The sequence below is a fragment of the Ailuropoda melanoleuca genome, chromosome 4, assembly GCF_002007445.2.
Source record: "Ailuropoda melanoleuca isolate Jingjing chromosome 4, ASM200744v2, whole genome shotgun sequence".
NCBI lineage: Eukaryota > Metazoa > Chordata > Mammalia > Carnivora > Ursidae > Ailuropoda > Ailuropoda melanoleuca.
In genome coordinates this window covers 33,436,767-33,455,343 of record NC_048221.1, presented here as the reverse complement: position 1 = coordinate 33,455,343, position 18,577 = coordinate 33,436,767, and the positions used below count along the sequence as shown (strand labels likewise).

General features: G+C 38.2%; 1 protein-coding gene across 1 annotated transcript; it reads right to left on the bottom strand.

Moving 5' to 3' along the window:
• Positions 1–677: 677 nt before the first annotated feature.
• On the bottom strand, positions 678–15,109 carry KBTBD8 (kelch repeat and BTB domain containing 8). Its single transcript, XM_002928005.4, has 4 exons — positions 15,021–15,109; positions 14,221–14,431; positions 9,401–10,515; positions 678–6,135 (listed from the first exon to the last, which is right to left on the bottom strand). The coding sequence occupies exons 1-4, from the start codon at positions 15,034–15,036 to the stop codon at positions 5,672–5,674; spliced, it is 1,806 nt and encodes a 601-aa protein (XP_002928051.1). The 5' UTR covers positions 15,037–15,109; the 3' UTR covers positions 678–5,671.
• Positions 15,110–18,577: the final 3,468 nt, after the last annotated feature.

Sequence of the window (18,577 nt, the reverse complement as noted above, 5' to 3'; positions counted from 1 at the left end):
AATGACTCCTGTCTTCTTAAAATATCATGAACAAAATTAAAGAGCTAAGGGGGATTAAAAAAAAAAACCCAGCAGTTTAAGAAAAGGCAACAATTGCCACACCATGTTGAGAACCCATGGGAGGTGTATCACAGGTACATCCGCATGACCATGGGATATCTCTGCCGCTCAGGACCAGGCACAGAGAAGGCTCACAGCTGGGATCATTCAGGGCTGGGGTTTTGTCAGGCAAGTATGGCAGTAGTAAAGAGAGGCACAGTGACTGAGGAAAAGTAAAATAACATTATTCCGAATGAACCATGGAACTGACCTTGGCTAAGTTCAGGAAAGGTCCCCAGTAGGAGCTGATGGATAGTGGAAAAAGTAGGGGGGACCATGGATTGTCATCTCAATGATCCCAAAAACCTGATAGCAGGGTTCTTGAGCGTGAGAGTTTGAATAATAAAGGTGGGTGGCTAGTGAGAAGTTTATTGCATATTTTGTCCCATATCAATGTTTTAAAATACATGATTATGGGACGCCTGGGTGGCTCAGTCGGTTGAGGGTCTGACTCTTGGTTTTGGCTCAGGTCATGACCTCAGGGTCATGGGATCAAGCCCTGCATCAAGCTCCACACTCAGCATAGAGTCTACTTATTCCTCTCCCTCTGCTCCTCTCCCCCCGCCCTCCCCCACTCTCTCTCTCTAAAGTAAATAAAATCTTTAAAAAAAATACATGATTGAAAAGAAGTGGAAATAAATATTGTTTCATGGTTACCTAGTCATACTGGACTGTGCCCCACTCAGCAGTCATAATACACTTCACCCTTTCATGGATTAAAATTTTGCCTGTATGGCATAGCAATTTAAATCTCTAAATGTTTACCTTGTGGCTGTACTTTTCCCTTTCTCTGAAATGGCAGCCATATTGGTTCACCTGTCCAAATGTGTAGAGTAGCTTCCTTACGTATTCACACAGTGTCTGGACTAAAGCCGGTTACCAAAAGAGAAAGGAGAACCAGCAGACCCATGAGCCAGGTACCCAACTTTCTAGGTCTGGGATCTTCTACCAGAGAGATACAGGTAGTCAAAATGAAGTGTGGAGAACAAGAATTAATACTTGATACTTACTAGAACTGGTAGTAGTTAATACCACCTCTTCATATTTACTATTGAAAACCACTTGAGCTCTGTCTACCAAAGTTCCAAGTCAAGAAGTTTCAGTATATCTTAGAAGCATAAAATGAAGGGAAAATCTACTTTTCCCCCCACTTAAACCCATTATATAAAATGCCACGTTTCACTTCAAAAAGACTAAGCAGTTGTTATTTACAGCATTGCTCTGAAGTTAGAGATACTAGACCACTTTTAATTTTTGTATTTGCAAATAGTTTTTCAATAAAAAAAACACAGGCATACAACCAAGATTTTAAAATGGCAAGTCATTTTAAGTTAAGAACCAAAATAACAGTACTCTAACTCAGTATTTCCCAAGCCTTTTCTTCTTGTTTTTCTCCACCTTGAGTGGAGTATACTAGCAGAAGGATATAAAGATGGGGCATTCAGGTGGGGTGACAAAGGGAAGGTATTTTCCTACCTCACGCATTTCCTCACAGAATCAATCGCGGTAAAAATTCCAGATTTTTTAAGTAAGAGTGTTGGGGGATAATCGTGTTGCCCTAAAGAAGCATCTACACTTTTTCTCTGTTTTGTTTGGAACTAATGGAACGTGTAGGAACTAGACTAGGGTGAAAGTGGAAATCTTCGTTCTGATCCCAGATGAGCCCCTTGAGTTAGATGACCTTCAGCAATTGACTTCGTCTTTGTTTCCTATCTGATAAAATAGACTTGATCCTACAGGTCCTACCACCTCTCAGGGTTTTCTAAGATTTAACGGAAAATTCAATTCTTTTCACAAACATTTATTGACTGCCTAGTATATGCTAGAGATCTGAGATGCATAGTGAATAGAACCAATCCCTTGCCTTCATGGAGCTTACATTTCAATAGGGGAAGATAGGTGAAAAATAAAGCAAGAAAGACGGGTGGTGTGTTTAAGAGTGGAGTTGGAAGGGGGGTGTTCTGTTTCATAAGGTGATCAGGGAAGTCCTGTCTGGAATTTCAATAGAGGCTCGAGTAAAGTAAGTGGGTTGTTGGGGCTTCCTTGGCAAAAGACACAGCAAAGACAAAGGCAGTGATGTTGGAAGGACTTGGCATGCTTTAGGGACGGTAGGCCGTGGGGCTGGAATAGAGTGAGCTGATGGAATGGTAGGTGAGGTCCAAGAGGTGGGGTTGTGACGTGTAGATCTTATAAGGAAGGAGTCTGGCTCTCATACCAGAGGAAATGGGAAGCCATCTCCTTCTGCTCTGGTTTGAGAAGAGGGATGGCATCTGACTGATGTTTTAACAGGATCACTCTGGCTACTGTGTGGTGAAAGGAATAGATTACAACCAGTCAAGGGTGAAGAAGGCAGCCAAGGTAGGCTAGTTTAGACTCCAGTGATGGGGGTGCACAGTGGTACGTGGTCAGAGTCTAGGTGTATTTGGAAGAAAGAGGGGACAGGATTTTCTCACAGATTGGATGGGAAGTGTGAGAGAGGAGTGGAATAAGAAAACTCTAGGCCAAAGCAAAGCAAACAAAGGAATTACTGATATAAGCAAGCTTGCTTTAGAATTTAAAGGGCATTATGTAAGGTGATATTAACTGGTTCATTTTGTACCAGAGGCCAAATATTTGATAGATTAAAATCTTATTCCATGCCACTAAGACAGAAGGTATTTCATGTTTTTCACCAACTTTTAATTCTGTGGAACTCACTAGTCAGAGGTCAAGTTACAACAGTGGAAGTTTTTAATGAGAAAAGATTTTATTATAAGAAACAATGCCATCAGGTAAAAATGCAAAAAATTGTGCAATTATGGCAAAATGTTTAAAAATATCTACACATTTGCCCCCAAAGGACTACAGTACTTACTCCATACCTGAGCACTGAACATTGAATGCCATTTGAAACTGCTTCATATAGGGAATCTAATTCCTTACAGAGCACACCCACTTCTCGTCATGCACCAGTGAAATCAGCCTGATGCTTAAGCATCAACTTTTAGGATAACAGAAAACGAGGATGGAAAATAAAGAATACAGTTTCTACTTTCCTATAACATAGTTATACCAAGTCCAGTTTTCAATGTGTAAAAAATATGTAGGAAAGTGCTACATACATTCTTCAAATGCAAAAACAAAGTTCAAGTGGGACTGGCATATGTTAGCCTATATTTTAATTCTGTAGTCCCCATTGTGCCTTTTACTTATATTCTCATCATACTATGCAAATGTACCTTAAATATCTAAACATATATACCCACACAAATTACTAATCTTAGCTCTCTAGGACCTCTTCTGAAATCATTTTAAAAGTGGCAAAAGAACCCAGTTATATAATTTAAACAAATAGTTCTTCGTACAAAATTCAATATATATTCTACCCCCATAGCAAATTCTAAACGTTGGCTTTGACACACTATACTTAGATCACACCCCCAATATAAATGGTTATAGCAGAGGATCAACTGTTGTGCAGATGAACAGAATCAACCTGCAGAATTAACCACAGCGTGTTGTACTCCTGCAGATCACGCGGCACGTGTGAATTGTTACCCACTATTCTATGTCATGTTTTCAAGTAACGCATGTTTCTAAATAAATACAGAAGATTGTCAAAAAGTGGCAGGAAATCTTAGATATTCAACAAAGCTCTCAAAAATAAATTACATGAACATCTCTTGCAAAACTTAGTTTTGTTTCCTCCTCCCCTCCGCAATGCAACACTGGAAAGATGCTTCAAAACGCTCACAGCAAAAGCCCCACAACAGCACGTAGATAAAGAAAAGCAGAAGAAAAACTAGAGGGAAAAAACAGGTGGTTGACAAAGTTTATAAAGAGATTATAGACATACTATCAAGGCCAACAAGAAACCACATATCCAACTTCCTAAGACTAGATTTTAAAATGTTAATTCTATAAATGCTGTCCACTTTAAATTCTGCTTCAGAAAACGTTCCTTACTTGTAGAGGTCAAGGACAAGCAGTTTGGAAAGTTTCTGAAAAACGAGGTATGTGATGCAAAGAGGCAATGTTTTAAATTTGTTTCACAGTATCACATTACAATTTGTGCAAGAGTTTTGAATACAAACCATGCCAGTTTGTTTTCTTCAAGAGAATCAAATGTTCTACTTGAGGACAGACTCTGGGCTATCCCTATATCCTTTATCAATTATTTCAGGCATAGTAAAAAAACAAGTTACTGATCCAAATATCTGCCTTAGGTATTACAAATAAGTTGGTTTGTCCTTTATGTTACTATTACTAACTGATTGTTAGAAATTCATCCATTCAGTATGAAAAGTGATTTAGTACCCACAATGCTATGTTTCTACTCACTCACCCTGTCCTTCTCAATCACCTTCAGCTAAAACAAGGTTTTCAATGTAAAAATATACATTACTGTTAATTGCAAAAATGAGAAAACAAAAAAACAAAACAAAACAAAAGTGAGGTTTTAATGGTCGTATGTAACTTAAAAGCCATTAAATTAGACCACTGCAGGAGTTTTAGGTTTCTAGAAAACAAAATTGTAAAAGCAGGTATAAAACTTCACATTATGCTCCGTGCAGAAGAGAAATAAGTTACCTTTCACTGTACCGATAATGAAGGGACAGGGGGAGGATGGAAAAGGAGGTAGGGCAACAAAATGGCCCGTGTTAGTGCAAACTTAGTGTCATGTTCTCATTATTCTAAAACTGAATCCAGTTAGAGATCTTGCTATCATGTAAGCAGAGAATCTTGTGAAATCACAGAAGTTCAACAGGTAAAGTACTATGCCGCGAAACCAGCATACCAACTTGAAAGGTACGCACAGGCTCAGCCAATTTAAACCTATCTAGCTAGACAAATGAATTCCCTTATACTAGCACCAGCCACCTGTGAATTTCAACCCTTTTCGGGATTTGTAAATAATGAGACAGTGTGAGCACTTGAAAAAGTTATCAGCAAAAAAAAAAAAAAAACCTGCTACTTTAAAACTTTAGCTTAACTTAAAGTTACATGGGAAATATGAAACAATCAGACTAAAAGCTCTTTCTCAGATTTTTTTTTTCCTTCAACCTACGCTAAAAACACACTTAAATCTCAGTACACTTGAAAACAGTACACAAATATATATAGAGAGAGAATGAGGATCTAAGTTAGTGCTTCTCTGTGTTGGAGAGGTCACAGCTAAAGTCCTAGTGATATTGCCTCAAATTTTTACCCGTATTTAAAATAAAAAGTCACATCAAACTAGTTTGGATGTCTCTAACCATAATACCCTAACTGCTCTTATAAGAGTGCATAGTTGTTGATTCATCTGGTATCTCAGTGACGGATTATCACAAAATTCTAGAATGAAAATGATTACTTTTATACCAGAAAAAACAAATGCTGATAATTGCACTTTGTTACCTTTTGCTTAATGAAATGAAAACATCACAAGGATGAAAAGAAATCCCTCCCTACACCGTAATCTTTAAGAGCACCCATTGCCATGTACAAACTCTTTCAGCTTCTTAAATACTGACAGCACTTCTTGCATCACTGAAAGACTAAGCTTCCCGAAGCACAAGATGCCAGTGAGCTCACTAAGGCCTGCTACTCATTAAAGTACTTTCTGAAGACACTGAGGATAGAGTTTAGCAACAGCACATTCAAAATGCCGGCCAAGGTCCCAGAGCCTGTCTGGGGTCTCGTACACTTTCATCCATTGGTCAGTGATGTCATCATATTGGTAAAGGGAATTTTTCCTGCTGGTTCTGAAGACATGTTCTTCAACGGTCACTTGAGTAGCTCGAACAAATAAATGCAGTTTATTCTGGAAAAGTACCAGTTTAAGGTATGGATTTATGGACTCATCACACGGAAAGTCCTTCTTCCGAGTCCATTTATTTAGCTCAATATCATAGGCTTCTACAGTAAACATACGTTGATGATTTCCACAGGTTCCAGCTATGTAGTAGATAGAGTCCTTGTATACAGCTGCTAAGCCCTGGATTCTAGGCACAGTCATGGGGGTTAAAAAACCCCAGTAGTCTTTTTGAGGCTCATAGAAGAGGAAAAATTCTCCTAAAAAAAAAAAAAAAAGAAAGAAAGAAAAAGAAGAAGAAGAAGGAAAGAAAAACAAGAATATATACATTTACATGTCTCTTTTTGGTTATATGTTGAAAAGCGTAATTTTTCAAATATTTCATTTTCTAAAATATTTCTTGTATAGTCTCCAGAGATACATTATACAGTATAAAATAGCTTAAAATTTCTTCATTCCATGGCAGAACATAACACATAGTATTATAGTCAACCTGAATTGGGGGGTTTGTAATAGGGAGGTATAAGGAGTTACTCTGGCTTGAAGGCAGAATAATAGTTGAGAGCTTGGCTCCACTTATTCCATAAACTTGCATACTTCAGAAAAGTTATTTTAAGCCAGCTCTAAAAAAGCATTATCACTAATGGTTAGCCAGTAAGATCAAAGTATGCACATAGCTTCATCCTGAATAAGCCACTACACATTTATGTGCTAATTATTTAGTTAGAAGATAGCACATAGGGGCGCCTGGGTGGCGCAGCAGTTAAGCGTCTGCCTTCAGCTCAGGGCATGATCCCAGCGATCTGGGATCGAGCCCCACATCAGGCTCTTCCGCTATGAGCCTGCTTCTTCCTCTCCCACTCCCCCTGCTTGTGTTCCCTCTTTCGCTGGCTGTCTCTCTCTCTCTGTCGAATAAATAAATAAAATCTTTAAAAAAAAAAAGAAGATAGCACATGGAATTGTTCGGATTTATGTCAGTGGGCCATTAATATGTTTACTTCAGTGCTGCAATATTGCAAAGACAAATACTCAAGAGGGGAAAACATGGCTTTAATATGATAGAAACACACAGTTCATGGAGTTGACTTTGGGTCACCTCCAATTCTATTTTGATGATAAAAGGGGTTGCTGAGTCAGACAGCCCATATAAAAATGTCCGAAAGAATTAAACCAGTGAAGATTAACAAGAATTTCGCTAGTTATAACATTTGCATAAAATCCTTGATTTAAAAATCTGGATCTTTTATGAACAGACTAATGGTACCCCACTAGCCACATATAGTACAGCATAAGCCTCTGACTATTTATATCAACTTTATTTATATAAAGAGGCTTTGCTTACATTAGAAATACCTACTTCTAAATTGAGCTTCCCCCTCAAAACTGTTTTGAACTCGATTTACTCTTATCTACAAACTTAACTGCCTACTTAGTAATAGTGACACTATAATTTGACATTTTCTTAGAAGAGCTTGTTAAACCCACCAGCTTTTGGTTGCATATCACCTTCCCTCATTGACTTTTAACAGGATTCTTAAAAAGACAATAGAAAATAAAAGTTTCTAACACGTACTACCTCTCGACAGGTTTCTTATAGAAAGATGACTCACACAAAAAAGTTAATTTTTAAAATCTAAAGTCCCCTTAATAACTTAAACCAGATAAGCGATTAAGAAAACGTTGGGAGGGCGCCTGGGTGGCTCAGTCGATTAAGCCTCTGCCTTCAGGTCATGATCCCAGGGTCCTGGGATGTAGCCCTGAGCCCCGCTGCTCAGCAGGGAGCCTGCTTCTGAACCCTCTCCTCCCAGCTCCTGCTCTCTCTTGTTATCTCTGTCTCTCTCTCAAAGAAATAAAATCTTTAAAAAAAAAAAGAAAGAAAGAAAGAAAAGGAAAACTTTTAGAGCCTCAGATTCCTCTTACATAAAATATAACCTCAGATTAAGCAATGTTCATTCCAGCCCTGAAATTCAATTAATTCATTGTTAACTTTGCTTTAGTGTTTACATTAATACATACGCTTTACCTTCCAATTGGAAGTCTTTTAATTAATTCTATCAACTGGTTAGCCAGCAAGACCAAAATATATGTAGAGAAAGCATCATCATATTGAATGATATAAGCTATCCAACCACACTGGACAGATTATACACCCAGTCTTATATTTCATTATTCAGCAAGACCTACAAACAATCACGCCCATGCTTCTATTTAACTAACATAAGGTACTAGATAGTGATACTTCTTTTGGAGAATTAACTTGATATTGAAATTTAAACAAATGGGTTCAGGCATTTCTAGTCAAATAAAAGACGAGAGCAAAGAACATATTCTTTTAAAAGGTGTAAGAGCTAAAAAATCATGTGTATTTACACAAAATCACCCCTTTTTTCTTGTTTTATTAAAGTAATAGGGTGAGGAAAACATATATGAGCAATTAGGAAAACCAGAAGAGGAATAGGATGTTGGTATTATCATCACTGTTTTCAACATTCAAGCAACCAAAACGCTTAAGAAACAAAACACAGGGAAAACATTAGTTATCGCTAATTAGAACCTTGGATCAAATATCTTATTTATACTTACTTGGTCCTTCTTTCTACTCCTACTACATGATCTTTGCCAGAATACTATCCTTCAGTAGTTTAAAAAAATTTTTTTGAAAGCTAAATATATTAGACAGTCCCTCTTACAATAGCAAATGTAAAGAAAAAGGTAACATCTCAAAGCTTCTCAGTGGAAAAAACTTGAAAATATATTATGGAAGGTATTGTATGCTGCAGTGAAATTAAAAGCTAAAGCCTGTAATTTCAAACTTTTTATAATTAAGTTTCATAACCTTTGCAATCATAAGGCTTATTGCACAATTCTTTGTTCTTTTTCTCTTCTAAACTAATCCAGGGAGTTCCATAAAAAGAGGCTGCTGCCTCTCTTGATTATGTATTACTGAAGAGCAAAACAGTCCTGCATCAAGCTTGGATTCTTAAAAATGGTTCTGAACGTCTTCCCAAAACGCTGAACTCGTATTCACTAAATTATGTTTTCAAAAATACTTATCCCACATGATGTCAAAACACAGTGAGAACATAAAAAACTTACAGAATCATCTTAGTAACTTAAAGATGCCTGCCTTTTTTGATTCAAAAGTTTATTGCCTTTATACATCCTTTAAAGAACAGACTGTCGCAACAAACAGTTTATGATAAGAAAGCCAGAGGAAGGGCGCCTGGGTGGCACAGCAGTTAAGCGTCTGCCTTCGGCTCAGGGCGTGATCCCAGCGTTATGGGATTGAGCCCCACATCAGGTTCCTCCGCTATGAGCCTGCTTCTTCCTCTCCTACCCCCTGCTTGTGTTCCCTCTCTCGCTGGCTGTCTCTATCTCTATCAAATAAATAAATAAAATCTTAAAAAAAAAAAAAAAAAGAAAGCCAGAGGAGTCCTCAACTAAGAACAAACATCTGTTTTAGTATCAGTAAAGCATGTTTGACCTGCTCCCCTCTCCTGGAGAATAAACCAGTCAGGCACCTACCCTGTAAAACATAGATCTTCTCTTTGTACTCCACAGCATTGTGAAACTCCATTGCAACAGGCATTGCGCACACGCTCGTCCAGCAATTCTCTCTGCTGTCGTAGCACTCCACGGATTTTAGTGAGTTTCTCCCGTCACCTTCATAAACACGACCTCCAATTGCATACATCTTACCACAGCAATACACCAGTTTGCAGCCTATTCTGGCTCGCAGCAAGGGAGGTTTGGAAAGCCACCTATTGGTGGAATGGTCATACATCCAGAAATCATTTTCTGCCTTATGGTCGATGGAGACCTCACTGCTGCTGGGCCGGTACCCTCCTGCAATGTAAATGTCATTATCTGGTGATACAAGAATCCCAACTTCTCTTAGATCATTTGGTGGTTTGCATAGTTTAAACACTCTTCCTGTGACTATATCTAGACAAGGCACTGTTTGCTTCTTTCCTGAGTGTTTGTGGGCAGCATCAAAACATATGATCATTTCAGATGCAGTCATTCCAAGTCTCTGTGTGCAGCCATTGGTATTGGATGGGCCCTTTTCTACATAGCTTTTGGCTATAGCCTGTGCAAACTGAGGTGGAATTTTCTCTATAAAGGCATCTTCCATCAGTGGAAAACGAATGCATTTGGCAAAAATTTCTGGAAGGTGCACTTCTCTTTCGTTCTGTTCATGTTCAAACCACCTTACGATGCTTTCATAAACATGCTCTTCTCGGTCTACGTTTAAATCATCACTGTCTAGGATACTTATCAGTTGGTCTTTTGTCAACTGGAGAAACTCCTGTTCTTTGGTGACACACAGAAACTTTTTACGAATGTATTCTTTTGATCGATCTCCAAGTTCCTGATGACCATAATGATCAGCAAAGATGAAGACCCCAATAGAATTCTGTGGGTCCAAATGACTGATCATGTACTTAGCACATTGGTCTTGGATGGAAGGAATCTGGAAAATGCTAGCTGCAGTGAACAAGGCTTGAACATTGGCCTCTGTCAGAACCACTCTGGAGGTGTAGGCATAGTTCAACACTAAATCCATTGATTCAGCTTCAACGCCAACTATTCGAACTTCTTTTTGAGTACTTTCTGTAAGGCCGCTAGTGAACATGGATCTAGGAAAGAAAGAGTGGTTAATAGTATATGTGCACTCCAAATAAAAATTATTGTGATAAATTTTTTAAAGTATACAGTCACCACGAAGATAACCTTGGAGACTAAAAAATACTTCCTAATATGTTTCCTGATATTCTGAAGGGGAGTGAAAGCTGATCATCTAGTGTAAGGATTTAATCTGGCTAAACTCAAAAATTCTATTCTCAGGGCCAGGCCACTTTTTTTCATTTTTTAATTGAAATTCAAATAGCCAACATATAAGTACATCATTAGTTTCAGATGTAGAGTTCAATAATTCATCAGTTGGTATAACACCCAGTACTCATCAAATCATGTCCACTTTATGCCAACTCTGAGAAAAAGAGAGTATACCTAATTAAAGCACACTGAAAGATGGCGGAATATTACAGGACACCTTATTTTCCTTGGAGAACCTATCCAGGCTTCTGGTTAAGTTGCCTTAGAGACTTGAGATATTAACTCACTAGACCAATCAGAAAATTTAACAATACCTATAAGGTGGTCAGTATGATACATGAGCACATATAGACTGTCTGATTAAACTTTTCACGTCCCAATGGAAATGTACAAGACAACTGGTCCCTGAAATATATCTTTAAAAATTTCATCTCAGAAAAACAAGATGTTATTCAGAAGTTCATATTCTCTACCTACTTCCTTTTAAACCTATTACCTTTTGAATGCTTCCTTAACTGTTATAAGTAATATAAAGAACATCACTTTCTCTTGGACATTTTGAAAACCTTTGCTTAAAGAAATATACTCAATTTTCTCAAAGCTTCCATATTTCCTATGTATATCTGAATATAAATAAAGATCATAGTAGGGGTAATAGAATGCATACTTCTTAAAAGAGTTTAAGAATTAATTGATGCTTTGGAGATACTGGTTTTGAAAATCCCAAGCTTCTGTTTTTGAAAGCAAGTTTATTTATTTATTTACTTACTTACTTATTTCTAATTTAAAATATCTGTGCATTTATGGGACTTTGTTTGCCAAAACATTAAGTAGCCAAAAGCCTGGAACTGTATTTTAGTATTAGTCATTTATATACATCATTTGCCTTTTTCCCCTCCTTTAAGGCTTCTTTCTAGGCTGCTCTTAAAATTAAATACAAAAATCAAATCAAAATTCTTTAAAAAGCCTTTTGGGAAAAGGGTTGTTTGCCCTAGGGTGTTTAGTAGATGAGTGTTGAAGAAACCTAACATTGGTGATAAAGTTGTTTATAAAGATGCAGACCCCTCTCATTTTGAAGTGCTAGGTTACAAAATATATATATGTATATATATCCTAAAACAGTTAATTTTCAAATACAATGAGAAACACTGGGGATACACATGGGTACAAGGATCCAGCTTGCTGCCTGGATGAACCATCTCTGAGTCCAACTTTGACTTCTACAACATAAATTTTAAGCTTAATATCACACAGACTTTTTTTCATAATTGAAAACTTCATCTCCCAGTGTATGAGCTGGTTTTCCATTTCAGGTGCTGAAAAACTCAGCTATACAGCTACCAATTAAAAAGAAAAATAAAGCCCTTCATTAGGCAAAGATTAACTCCCAAAGGAGAACATTACCACATACCCCTTCATCATGGGAACTCTACTGACTTGAATAGGCTGGCCTCACACACAGGAGTAGTGTGACACTTGATGAGTTCTCCTCTGTTCTAACAGGACCTTTCTGTAAATGCTCCATAAAGACAGAACACGTCCTCACACAAAATCCTGAGGAGCAGAAAGTTTCCAGTAATCATGCAGATTTTAATTCTGACAAGTCACTGGGATCATGAAACAGCCATGCCAGATTTCAAGCTATTTTTATTTTTTTCCACCAGTGATGCAAGACTTAGAAACTATTAATTATGTCTTCCTAGATCTCACATAAGGAACAGCACCAGTGCCAAGAAACTTCTGTACAAAAACCCCTAGCAAGAGATAAGAACCTAATCCTTGAGTTTCCTAGCCAAATACCTCCATCTGAATTCATGTATCTTATGCTTAGGAAGTTTTCCAAGCATTTCCTTAATTTCGTGTAATTAAGGAAATTTACGGTAGCATACTTCTTTTAAAGTGATTTGTCTGAGTCTTCAAACTAACTTTAATTACATGCCAGAGTATAAAATTTCAGTAAGATACAGACATTTTCACTTTCAAATTTCAATTTTTTTTAACTATTCAAATCTAATATACAATAGAAACTTCTCAAAGGCAGCTTTAAAGGGGGCCTACTCTTGTTCGTTAAAAGTCGTAATAGTGACCAAGAAGTCTGATTCTGGAATCAAATCCAGCCTCTGCCACTTAGTAGTTAGACGATTTAGGCAGGTCATTTAACATCCCCAAACCCCAGTTTTTCACATGTAAAATGTGAAAACTGTGTAAACTATGCAGAGACAGGATAGTTAAGATATATAAAGCAATATATGTAAAGTAAGCTTAGCCCAGAATTTGGTAAGTAGTAATCATGACGTATATTTAAATGCACAGATGAACTAACCATATCTAATGGATAGTCTGGATAAGCAAATCCCAATAGCAATTTCCGTTACCAGGCCAAACTTCATACCTTCTGTGTATATGGGTTTCTTCTTTTTTTCCTTCCAGCTCACTCCCTTGTGATGGTTAATACTTAACAGTCCAATGACCTATCCCTAGGCAAGTCTAAATGGTTACATCATAAGCATCAGACTGAAGTGACTATATTTAACCCAGTATTCTGAGAAAGAGGAATCAGAAACTACTGTCTGGAACATTACACTGCTATATGCCCTATAAAGGTAAGCACCTTCAAAAAAAAAAAAAAAAAAAAAACCACACCTTTAGAGTTTAGTTGAGATTATCTCACTGTCATTCAGGCACCATTTTTGAACACTGAAAGTCTTAAAAAAGTGAGCACTTGAAACAAAAGAAGTTAAACTCAAGTAAGAAATTATCTTTATCAGTGATCTCAAAGTATGAAATCCTTTGTTAAACCCAAGTTTTGAAATCTTACTGTTTCAACGTTTTCAAGCACAAAGAAGCATGTAATGAAAATAAAATTTAAAAACACTTCTGGAAATCATGGAAATAATCATTAGTCTGGAGCCTAAGATACATTCTTTCATTTTTAATTCATTGCTTTTACCCCCATGGCATTAAAACAATCTACTGAATGGTAATTTGTTTTCTAAAGAACGTACTATTTCGTTTTAAAGTCCAAGAGATACATGCACCGGAGAACTACGCCTCATAGATAAATTTTTGGAACAAATTCTAGATCAGCACTGTCCACTAAAACTTTCAGTGATGGAAATGCTCTATATCTGGGCTGTACAACTGGCAACCACTACCTGCATGTGGCTACTGGGCACTTTAAACGTGGTTAGTTGGCCTGAAGAACAGAATTTTTAATTTTATTTAAAACAATGACTGAGCAGCACAAGTCTAGATTTTGTTGTTAATTTACCTGAAACAAACAAAAATACAGTCACTAACTTAAAAACCAACGACCTGAATTCTAGAAGAATCGGTCAAGTGAAAAACAAGGACTCAATAAAATAGGGCCTGTTATTTATTTTCAGGAAACAAACTCATTGGTTTCATTTAATTGTCTCATCTCCGTTTTATAATCAAGTGGGCAACACTGAGGGATAAAAGGAACGCGGTGAGGATATCAACAGAAGTTTCTGCCACCATCATACCTGAAGTAAGGGCTGATTGCAGCAAGAACGTTTCTATGACAGGAAAATGTTTTCCCGTGATCCACTTCCACTACAATGTCTGTCAACTGTCCTTCATCGTACATTGTTTTGAGTTGCTTAAGAATACTGCACGCATGGAAGGGGTCCATGGCATCGTTGGCTGTGTCTGAAGATGGAATCCCATTCGGCGTTGGGGAAGACTTGCTTAAATCTAGGAGAAAAATCGTACAACCACAAGAAGTTCGGAGCCAGTTACGGCGTTCACGCTTCCCCCCACCCCGACCCCCGCCTACAAAAATACATGTATGTATATATACGCCACCAAATGGGACCGCGGGGTGAGATCTGGGGGAGAGAGAGAGAGCGAGAGCTGCGATGCAAGTTCAAACACCAGCCTGCTCCTCCGGGAGCCCGGCGAGCCCGATGCCCAGTGCTCGCGGAGGAACTGTGCTGGCTGAACCGGCGCCGTGTCTGCGGCGACTCCGCCGAGAGCCAGAACGTCCCAGCCGAGAGCGGAGGGCAGAAGCCTCACGAGGGAAGCTCGATGGATGGCGGCCTCCAGTGCCCCCTCAACCTCCTGCTGAACTGGTCGAAGTGGCGGCGGGTACCCGGCCTCCCCATCGCTGCCCGGCCGGACCGCCCACCGCCCTCCACGCCATCCATCCTCCCTCCCCTCATCCCTCTCCACCTCCCCATCCTTCTCTCTGGCGTCTTCATCGCCACCTCCTCAGCTCGCAGCCTGAGCTGGACCCCGGCCCACCTACCCCGCAACACACCTCCCCAGCCACCACCAGACCCACCTGCCGACGCGGCCATTTCTCGACGGGGCCCCGGCTCCAGCTATTTAAAGAGGAAATGTCATTTCGCTTGTCTCGCTCCCGGGTTCCGGCTCTTCTAAGCTACACCTGGCCAATGGGGTGGCCTATGCATCCGGCTCCGCCCCTAGCCTCCGAGTTCCGTGTTCCGATTGGCCACGATGTGCGCAAGGCTTTTCGGGAAGTGTAGTTTTATTGCCCCCGCTCCCGCGTGGTCCGAGTAGGGCGGAGGCCCACGCCGGTGATTCTTATTGGCTGGTTGTGGCGGAGGTGGAGAGCTGGGAACGCGCCAGCCTGTGTCTGTGGGGCGCGCAGTGCCTGCCGGGAGAGGTAGTCTTCTGGCTGAGGAGAGCTGTCATTCTGAGGGGCTGGGGTAGGGAAAGCTCTTGAAGTGCAAATTTCCCCATTTTAGGCCTCTCTCCAGGGCCCCGGCTCTTTATTTATTTATTTTTTTTACCTTGTTCTTCATTCCCTAAACCTCTCACCAGTGACTAGCTTCCGGTATGAAAACGACCTCTGCGTGAGGGCTGTGAAACCAGAAAAAAATTGGAAATGGACAAGAGGGCTGTTGTCCAAAAATGCGAAGGAAATCTGACACTCCACCCTGAAGTAAAATATCTGGAGGCCCAAAAGCAAGCCATCTCTGATGAGTCACCTGTGACACCCAATTGAAATAGCATCGTCTTGGCCGAGTGCTCTGGTTTCTACAGATTAATTTGGTCTTGTTACAACGGCTGCTCAGGATCTCTAACTCCCACTCTTACCTTGCTTTTCTTGAACACCCAGAGAACAAGAACACCTGTTCCGCTTTTAAGAGCTCATAAACAGTATAGAGGGATTCAAGATGCTTTCCTTTTTGCTCCTGGAGGAGGAGTTGAGATACCAAATAGTTTTGCTCAACTGGAGGAGTTGAGATACTAAATAGTCTGATATTTCCTTTGAAGAAATATTGGAGGGTGCCCTGACCCTGAGCCAGGGATCGTTACTGAAACCCTGGCTCTTTCCTTACTAAATATGTGAACTTAGATAAGACCTTATAATTCTTGAGCACTCAGGCCCTTCACCTGTATCATGTGAACAATAATTACTATTCCATCTGCCTCATAGGCTGCAAGCTTTTAGAAAGGAGGCAGAAATTTTACTGTTGGCATGTTTTGATTTACTTGTATTTCTAGCATCTAACAGGGTGCCTGGCACATAATAGATACTTAATATTTTAAAAATAAATGTAAGGCACAGATGAGCTAACATTGGAAATACTATTTGTAGACTTTGAAATGTAAGTATTATCAGTGAATGGGAAGGAATTTTTAGTAGAGATATAGTTAGTCTGTGTGCATAGCTTTTCTAACACTGAAAAGATCAAACAGTCGAGCTTCTTGATAAAGGATTTGAAATTTAAGTTGTGATTAAAAAGACAGAGACTGATGAAAAACAATGCAGCTCTCCTAGCTCCACTGAAAACTTTAGAGCTCAGAATACTATAATTCCATTCAAATTAACAAGAATTGGTATTTCCTTGGGGCCGGGATATACGAACATAGATATACACTGTGTCTGCACTCTGACTGTAATCTGTAAACCCTGTCTGCACAGCTCTGCGTGGATAAAATTGATTTAACTTTTGTTATTCAGAACTTTAAATTTCCATTTTTTATTATCTCAATGCTATTGCTTTCTAAGTTATGAAAATAGTAGAGGTTTCTTCACTCACCATGTTGAAGATATTAAGATAAAAAGGACATCAATCCTTAGGGATTTAGCAAATAAAAATATAGAACATGCAATATTTAGGACATAATTAAAGTGAAATATTTGTTATCTAAAATTTAAATTTATTTGAGTGTTCTGTATTTTATCTGACAACCTTTTCAAACCAGTTAAAATACAGATTTTCTTGTTTGTGTTTTGTTTTTGTCCTCATCATGTATCTAAGCCTTAAGAAATTTGGCCAGTTTTCTTTTTAATTTAATTCTCATCTAATGAACAAACAAACTTGACAATATTGCTTAATTGATTAAAAGGAAGTTTTCTGATTCTGTGACCCACAAATTTCTCAATTTGGGGGTGGCAGAATACAGAGAACAAAGGCCAATCTAAATATAAATAGGGGAAAAAGTGAACATTTATAATTACAAGGTTGCCATTTATATGACACTGTAAATAGACTCCATTCTACTGAGCAGATGGCATTACATAGTAAAGATTTCATCATCATTAGAAATGCATTAAAAAAAATAAGGAGGAGGATGTAAATATTGAGCCAATAGTCCCACAGTATTCATTCTCAATGATCTTTAATAATACAAAGGAGATTTTGTTTCAGGGTTGATACTAAATAGCCAAAGGCTACAGCTTTGTTTTCAAATAGCTCTAATTTGTAATTTTATAAGAACCTACTGCCAATCTAGAAAGACAGCAGCAAAAGTAAACCAGTTTTCTTAATGCATTAAGTACTATATTGTCCTATGAAGCAATTTCTTGTATATTTATAATTTAAAGTAAAATTAGTAAGGATGAAAATTGAAAAAGCACCAGATATTTGAACGACGTGTATTTAGTTCAAATTCACACTTAGAGCTTTATTATTTTAATATTTATTGCCTAGGAACCAAAAGGAAAGAAGTTTGTTATACTCATGGTTGAGAGTAGAAAAGTCTTTACATTAAAGTTCTAGCAGAGATGAAGGATTGTGAAAACAGCAAATTTAGAAAAATGAGAAAATCGCATAGTCACATTGTTTCATTTTGGGTTTTTTTTTATGCTTCCACTTTAAGAGAATGACTTTTAGCAATTATCAGCTATGCCCAGGCTACTGTAGATAATAATACCACACAACACAAAAATGATAGCAACCCTGATGAAGAAGGTATAAACAAAATAGAACATCACTCTGCAAATCGATTCTGCTGTTTTCCAATTTCCCTGTTCAGTACCGGTTGAGGCTGTGAAATTGACCAGAGCAATATAAAATGAAAGTAAAGAGAGAATACCTGTGACTGTTACCTTTCAACAAATGACATCCTTCTGTATTTATCTTTATCTTTCTCAGGCTACAGCTACAGCAAAATGTGATATTTTGTATTTATCTTTATCTTTCTCAGGCTACAGCTACAGCTACAGCAAAATGTGATATTTTTCCTTGCTAAAGACATTTATGTTGGCTGAACTAATGCTTTAAATGAAGCAAAAGAATTTTTAATTATCTGATTATAAACTTAATATATAATATCACATACTGGAAACATGGGTTTTTTTATAATGTCTAGAACCTTATATATTTCATAAGATTTTGCTTCTTTTAAATACAAAGCTCTAAATAGATAGTAACATCAGGTTTATTGATTGTACATTACTGGTCTCTGTATTTTAATTTTTGAAAATTTATTTTTGAGTAATCTCTAAACCCAATGTGGGGCTCAGAATTATGACGCCAAGATCAAAAAAGATCAAAAGTGGCATGCTCTTCCACCTGAGCCAGCCAGGTGCCCCTGTATGTTAATTTTAATTCCCTTGAGGTGATGTGAGGCTTCAATATGGTG